This window comes from Perca fluviatilis, chromosome 20, assembly GCF_010015445.1.
Source record: "Perca fluviatilis chromosome 20, GENO_Pfluv_1.0, whole genome shotgun sequence".
In the NCBI taxonomy this organism is placed as follows: domain Eukaryota; kingdom Metazoa; phylum Chordata; class Actinopteri; order Perciformes; family Percidae; genus Perca; species Perca fluviatilis.
In genome coordinates this window covers 30,422,352-30,430,443 of record NC_053131.1, presented here as the reverse complement: position 1 = coordinate 30,430,443, position 8,092 = coordinate 30,422,352, and the positions used below count along the sequence as shown (strand labels likewise).

The following is an 8,092-nucleotide window of genomic DNA, read 5'->3' as shown; positions in this document are numbered from 1 at the left end:
CTGCTCTTCACCTCCGTTCCTCCTCTGATCTACGGCGTGCTGGATCAGCACATGCCTGCAGACACTCTGATGGAGCTGCCGGAGCTCTACCAGGCTGTGCAGACCTCCAAGGTGACTACGCACACACACACACGCACGCACGCAAACCCGCCCTCTCAAAACCTGCGATCACAGCGCCTGTCGTTCAGTGTTTAGCTTTATTTATGTATTTAATGTCAAACATTTGTTCCTATGCAATGGGAAAGTATTGAAATGGGACCACAGGGCACCAACGCTCTACTCTGAGACCCAGAACAGGCTTTTCCGATCCTGGTACTGGCATCAGAACATCTCTACTAAAGACATCATCAGGTCTCAGCAGGGTCGGTTCTTATTATTGGCTTCTCAGAAACAACCAGTTTAATAAAAAACACTTAATTACCGAATGTGTAATCCAAATGAATCAGATCATCATATCATAACATCTGCGGCAGATGACAATTATTTGGTACACTTCCTCCAACAGTACTTTACCTGACCAGACTTAATGCATTTATTTGCATATTAGTGAGCATTTTTATGTTTTAACCCTTGGCTTTTTAACGTTTAGATCATTTGGGCTGTGTTAATGCATATGGCATTGATTTTGGCAAAGGTGTGAGGTTTTTTGTTTTGAATTTTGGAAGTTCAACCTCGGCTCCTATAATAAGTCTATAATAAACTGTGTATCCAACCCCGAAGGGTTCCTGTTCACTTTCTTAAAGTACTGCCCTCCAATCAGGGGCTTTTTGGGGGGAGAAAAAAGGCCCCCACAACTAAATTTAGACCCTGGTCCTTGCTGTCGAAACACAATGAGCTCCTCAGAATGTTCCTAGTCCCGTGGAAACACGGCTTTAGATCGCCCAGGTCCTTCTGTTTCATCTTTACATGTGGACGAGAAAGGAAACGGAGAGCTCATCCATTTGAGAAGGCCAGGAAAGCATGGAGTCAGTGTTACTAAAGTCTGTGGACACTGTGTTTAGAAGGACATAGGGCTAGGTACCTTATTCAATACTTTTTAAGCACCGACCGAATTGCCTCTAAAGTATTGAGTATTGAGTATCGAAAAATGCCTCGTCATTCAATACCAAATTGGAGTAAGTATCAGCAGCATCAGTGAGCCAATAAGCATGCAGCATGCTTCTACCAAGATCTAATAATGTCTGTGATTGGCTGTCTAATGTTGCACGTCGTAGAGACACACAGGAAAAACTACGTTACACAGAGACGGGGCTCACGTAGTAGGAGCTGAAAATTAATTATTTGTGCCCCAATGTTGTAATTTCTTTTCGTTAAAATGGATTTTATAAAATTGGTATCGAAAAAAGTATCGTTTAGGAACTGGTATTGAAGTTACGGTATTGAACATATTTGAACGATACCCAGCCCTAGAAGGATGAACAAGTGAATGGTGTTTCTCTGCAGGTCTATGTCCCCTACGTGTTCTGGATCACAGTCCTGGATGCGTTTTACCAAAGCCTCGTCTGCTTCTTCGTGCCTTACTTTGTAAGTACACTGTGTCAAATCCTTCTGTTTGTCAAGTACGTCCTTCATCGCTGTTTGTATTCCATTGCTTCTCTTTACATGTGTGGTTACAAATCTATGTCTGCTCCTCTAGCTGATCACATGGTAATAGACCCTGCTCATACAGTCCTGGTGCCATGATTAGAGCTGTAATCGGGCCTTAAAAGTTAGGCCCGACAAGGCCCGAGCTCGACAGAAATCGATTAAATTTCGATAAATTTCGATTGACAGATTTAAAAAAAGGCCAAACCCGTTTACAGCCCGACATTATTCTTATGTGCGCACGCACACAGCTCTTTTGCCTTTCGTCAATAATGAGTCATTCATAAATTTTTTAACATAATTTGTTCATGACTAGGCTATAAGCCGCTTGGAAGTTGGTACAAAGAAATAAAATAAGTCCTCTGTAACATCGTGATATCTCAGCTGATATCTTTCGCTAATCGAAACGCATCACCTGACCGCTCATTTACCGCGCAACCCAGAGCGCAAGCCCGAGCCCATGTAAAATGATAGAAATTAAAACCGAACCCGTCGGGTCCCGTCGGGTTCGGGCAAAGATCTTCAGCTCTACCCATGATCCCACTGTAAGGGTTGTTGTAATGTTTGTCTCAGGCATTGGCAGGATCCAGCGTTGATGTGTTGTCTTTTGGCTCTCCGATCAACGCCTCAGCTCTCCTCATCATCCTGCTGCACCAAGTCATCGAGAGTCACACTCTGGTCAGACACACTGCTATACTAACAGTTATTGGAAGTCAATCTGGGTTATGTCTCCATTGGGATGCCATTTGAATAATGAATTGTGTGGCCTGGATGTTATGTATGTAATCCATAATGTGTGTCTGCAGTTGTGTTGCAGATAGGCCTTTAAAGGTCCCATGGCATGAAAACTTCACTTTATGAGTTTTTTTAACATTAATATGAGTTCCCCAGTGGCTAGAAATGGTGATAGGTGTAAACCGAGCCCTGGGTATCCTGCTCTGCCTTTGAGAAAATGAAAGCTCAGATGGGCCGATCTGGAATCTTCTCCTTATGAGGTCATAAGGAGCAAGGTTACCTCCCCTTTCTCTGCTTTGCCCGCCCAGAGAATTTGGCCCACCCATGAGAGAGAGACATCATGGCTTTCAAACGAGCAAAGTGGCAGTTGGTCAAGGCCACACCCCCACCCTCCACCTTGCCCCCCCTCTCTCCTCCTCAATAGCTACAGACACAGAAATGGCACATACTAAGGAAAGCTCATTGTGGGACTGGCTCTAGTGGCTGTAATTCTGCACCAAGGCTGAATTATGGGAAAGAGACTTCAGATACAGTATTAGGGGACCACTAAGGCTATATAAAAGAACTTCAGATACAGTATTAGGATAATTATAAAAAACTTCAGATAGTATTAGGGACCACTAAGGTTATATAAAAGAGACTTCAGATACAGTATTAGGGGACCACTAAGGTCTATATAAAAGAGACTTCAGATACAGCATTAGGGGACCACTAAGGCCTATATAAAAGAGACTTCAGATACAGTATTAGGGGACCACTAAGGCCTATATAAAAGAGACTTCAGATACAGTATTAGGGGGCCACTAAGGCCTATATAAAAGGATCCAAAAAGCAGCATGTCATGGGACCTTTAACAATTATAACATAATTGTAATTGTCAATTTTTGTACGTAATTGCAGTTTCTTTGTTTATCTGGAATTAATTGCTAACACTAGCTGAAGTCCTAAGGGGGTATGGCTGTTGATGGTAATAGTTGATTTTGTTTAGATATGCCAAATTGTAATTATATAAGTGATTATTGGTCACTGTTGAGCTAAAGCTATGCTAGTAGTTGGTGTTTACTTCATAGGCTGTGTATTTGTGTTATTATATTATCTGGGTCACATAACAGCGATACAATCAAAAGATGTATCCTGGGATTCATTCGAAATATGAATTTGTTTAAAAAAATAAATAAATAGAAATAATTGCTATTAACAATATAAATGTCTCTTTCTATCAAATTTAAAAAGATTTTTTGGAGACAATTTGGAATTGTTCCAGCTCTAAACACAGCTATAGTAACAGTTGTTGGAATTCAAACTGGTTTATGTCTCCATTGGAACAATGAATTGTGCGGCCTGGATGTTATGTATGTGTGCGATCCATAATGTGTGTTTGCAGTTGTGTCACTAAACCTCTGTGTCGTTTTTGCAGACGTGGATTCACGCGCTGGTGTTGGTGCTCAGTGGCGCTTCCTACTTTGGCTTCGTGCTGCTCTTCGGTGTGTTCTGTGTGACCTGCAGCCCCCCCACCAACCCCGTGGGGGTGGAAACACTCGAGATGTCCCAGCCTCTTTTTTACATCCTATGTGCTCTCACTACTGTGACAGCTCTGTTACCCAGGTACACACACACCCACCCTCAAATACACTACTGTAAATGGGCAAGCAACTCGTATGCATACGACGAAACGCACACAAGCTGGGTCCCGTTTTAGTGCAGCCTACTTTGAAGTTTGCGCTCCGAGACTGAATATGTCCAGGCTGTTTCATTTAGAAAAATCCACTTAATACAGCTGAGCTCAGCTTCTTTCGTTTTCTAAAACCTGAGCTCTTGAAATTTCTCCAACATATATTTGGCATTTCTTTACTCTGATTTCTTGGGCTTTACAAAACAGGTGGCTCAAATGAAGCAATCTGATTGGTCCGAAGCCGTGATATAAAAAAAACCATACCACGGCTATGACGTCTAATTCTTTTGCACAATAAGTATCACGTCCACGTTTGAGGAAAAAAAGTTAGACTTAGAACTGATAGCTGGTGCCACGGAGGGAAGCCGTTCGTCTGCACACACTGCCATGACACAGAGCTGGTTTAAACTCGGCAAAGTATACCTTATAGTGTATACTGTAATTGGACTATTTTACCGCTTTACCTTGCAGTCAGACTGCCCTTTCAGAAGGGGAAGCTGTTATCTCCTCAAAGCCACACGAGTTCATTGACCAAAATAGTAATTTTACCTCTCAGAACACAGGAGTTGCTGGTATAACGCCGCCTTGAGCGGTTAGTTTGTTTGGCTGACGTTACCGCCTCGGTATGTGCAGGCAGCCAGCTCAGGAAGGCCAATTTTATTGTGAATATTATATACTGTAATATATATATATATATATATATATATATATATATATATATATATATATATATATATATATATATATATATATATATATATATAGAAAGAGAGAGCGAGATCTTGTGGAAATAAAACAAGATTTGAAAAACAAGTTGAAACACAAATTAAATATATTTTTTGTGCTGTCTATAACTTTAATTAAAGTTTGAGCTATTGCTTTTACATCTTTTAAATCAGCTGATTTTATTGGATTGGCAGATCTTTCAGTCAGGCTTTAATCCTTTTGGACTTGCTAAGTTCTTTCATTCCTCGAAGCCTGGAATGGGACACAGCTCTACACACCTGCCTGAGTTCCTCATCTGCTGATCCATGCTCTGCAGCGGTCGAGATGTTAGTCGAGTAAAGGAACACAGTGAAAGGAACAAAGTTGTTTTTCTGTTGGGTGTTGATATGCTCCCCTCCCTAAGTTCATCATTTACTGATCCATGTCCTGGAAGAATGGCGGATACTCACGCTGTCCTGTATCTTCTCCTTCTGCAGGCTGTTGTTTCGAGCCCTGTGCAACACGTTACGCCCCGCTGCTGCTCTGACATCAGCTCAGACGGACAAAGTGGATTCCGAGAGGTACCGCAAGAAAATGCAGCGCTGGAACCTGAGCCACTCCAAAGCCAACAGGCTGCCGGTGTGTGCGGACAACCCCGGCCTGGAGCCCGGCACTGACACAGTGGTGTCCTGACCTACACACACACACACACACAGAGACACAGACAGACAGACAGACAGACAGAGCGCTGCATACCAGAAGCAGACAGACTCTTACCAGTGTATGACCTGCCCAGGTAAAAAAAAATAAGAAACATGTCGGATTCAAGTGCACATAACTGACTGAATGGATTCTCAGGTGCAATCAAAGGCTTTGTATGGATGAAGTTCTGCTGAAGCTCGTTGCGTTGTATGTCAACTACAATTCTAATCCTAAAGAAAAGTGGACATGTTCTACGTATGTGTAATAACTCACCAAGCGTTTATGAGAACAGAAGCTGTGAAACACGTCCATCATGTCAAATATGTACAGACGATAATATTTTTCAAAGGAGCCATATGTATCATTCGACAAGAATAAATCGTCGTGTCATTAATCTTTTGTCATCCGTGATGAAGGAATAACATACATTTGTGCTACAGTTAACATTGTGAGCCGCCAGACTGGATGCAGCAGTACGCATCTGTTGAGTCGATCAGTATCGAGGCTACATTCACACTGCGGGGGGGGGAGCAAGATTGTATTTCCTCAGGCTCATGAACCATTAGTACATATCGCTACAAAAGGTTATGCACTGTAATTCGGATGTAGATTGTAAAGACCGCTCGCTAACCTTAACTGTCATGTGACCAGTCGTCACCTGACAGGCTGACAGGCTGACGGTCGCCTATTTGGTAGGATATCATATTTTATTTATTTATATTTTACGTTTTATAAATTCAAAAATCCTGCCCCTACTTCACAATATCATATTATTACAAAATCATAAAGATATGCAATCATACGAATTGTTGTGCATAACTTATTGTACGATATGATACGAACCTGTTCATGAGAAGGCGTTGATTTCTTATATATGACATAGAGTTTGTGCGATGTTCATCGTCGTCCCACGCTGTTTGACACAGAGGTGATGTAATGGGTCAAATCGCAGTTTACTTTCACATGAGCACAAGCGTCACAGTTGTATTATGTTATTAATATTATTTTTATATGGGTCACGAACAATTGAGAAAAAAAATTTAGCATCAAAGCTGTAACGGGTGTTGGTTGATAGGTGATAGGTAGTGATGGCCAAATGAAGCTTCATGAACTATTTCATTTATTTTTCGCTCTTTGTTTAAAGCAAAAGACTCAAGTAATGGCAATTCAGTGTGCTTTCAGCCCTTTGTTGAACAGAGAGCGCCATCTAGCAGGCTCAGAAAATGGTTCATGAACTTCATGACGCGTCATTTGGCCGTCACTAGTGATAGGAAAACACTGAAATGATATCCTACTGGCTGACGTGTATACAAACACTACTGATAGAACATTAGCATCCCATTGGAGTGATGTTTGTGTCCACCTGATGAATGGAAGTATCATTGTAGCTCTGCTTTGGTCTCCACCAACTTGTGAGAAAAATATAATTCTGATGATTTTCAGGTTCGTCATAGAAAACCGGAGCACACCTGTTCAATCTGAAGTAGTCTTTATCGACGACGTTTCTTTTCCGGGATTGCTTCAGTGGCGTCGGAAATTCCGCCGGATGTCCCTCACCTTCCGCTTTCTTTTTGTTGCAGGGTAAATCCAGACAGCTAGCTAGATCTGTCCAGTCTGAGTTTTCTGTTGCACGACTAAAACAACTTTTGAACGTACACATGTTCCACCAAAACCAAGTTCCTTCCCGAGGCTGTTTTGCAGAGGCACCGTGGCTCCGTCCGGCGCTTAGCACCGCTCATGACGATTGTGATTGGTTTAAAGAATGGCCAATGAACCAGAGAACATTTTTCTACCATCCCAGAATGCTGTGTGGACTAGCCAGACCCTCCTCCGCAGCGTTGTGGAGGAAGGTCTGGTAATGTGAGACTAAATATGAAGTGACTGTTCTGCCTCTATGCACATTTGCACCTCTTTATATTAGTGAACTACGTCACATGACTTACCTGCAAGCCTTTCGACAAGAGCCTTAAAAGCTAAAGTGCCGGCAGCAGCAGCAGCCACTGATGAGGATTTGTATATTGTATAATTAGTCCGTTTTTTATTGGATGTTTGATACATACTTCCAATGTCTGTTTGAGACTTTGCAATAAACAAATAGTTGTTCAGATCCCGTGTAGTCTGTGTAATTATTAAGATTACAGGAGAGCAGATACATTCTGCATAACATAAGAAGGATACGTCCCCTTCTAACGCAGAAGGCGACTCAGGTTCTGGTTCAGGCTCTAGTCCTCTCACGTCTAGACTACTGCAACTCCATCCTGGCTGGCCTGCCTGCCATCCGGCCCCTGCAGCTCATTCAGAACGCAGCAGCTCGACTGGTCTTCGACCTCCCAAAGTTCTCTCACACTACACCGAAAACTACACACTACACTAGCCTGAATTCCCTTTTAACGGTTACAACTGATTTTATACATGGGACAAGTCACCAGTCCGCCTTCAGCCTAGGCTCCTGTATACAGGTGACTGGGATGTTTATCTGCAAACATAGACTGTATATATGAATAATATTTACAGTCTATTGTGGCAGCCCTAACCCTGCAGAGCACTGATGAGCATGAATGTGAAGGGAAAATCAAAATAAGTTTCAGTAAAGCTTATTTCTCTGACGCGTGTCCAGTGGCGATTTCAGACCCTTTTTTAAATTTCATCTCAGCCCCCCTAAAAATTATAATGAAAACAAATTCATGTGTCATC

The 8,092-nt window shown here is 42.2% G+C and overlaps 1 protein-coding gene across 2 annotated transcripts in view; it reads left to right on the top strand.

Annotated features, from left to right (window-relative positions):
- Nucleotides 1-7,505, top strand: part of atp10d (ATPase phospholipid transporting 10D) — a 58,826-nt gene extending 51,321 nt beyond the window's left edge. For both annotated transcript variants that reach the window (XM_039785711.1, XM_039785712.1), the window contains 5 exons: nucleotides 1-111; nucleotides 1,444-1,524; nucleotides 2,158-2,262; nucleotides 3,737-3,924; nucleotides 5,194-7,505. The exon at nucleotides 1-111 is cut by the window's left edge and continues 90 nt beyond it. In XM_039785711.1, the coding sequence (XP_039641645.1) occupies nucleotides 1-111; nucleotides 1,444-1,524; nucleotides 2,158-2,262; nucleotides 3,737-3,924; nucleotides 5,194-5,389 (681 nt within the window). In that variant the 3' untranslated portion in view covers nucleotides 5,390-7,505. The remainder of the gene's footprint in view (nucleotides 112-1,443; nucleotides 1,525-2,157; nucleotides 2,263-3,736; nucleotides 3,925-5,193) is intronic.
- Nucleotides 7,506-8,092: the final 587 nt, after the last annotated feature.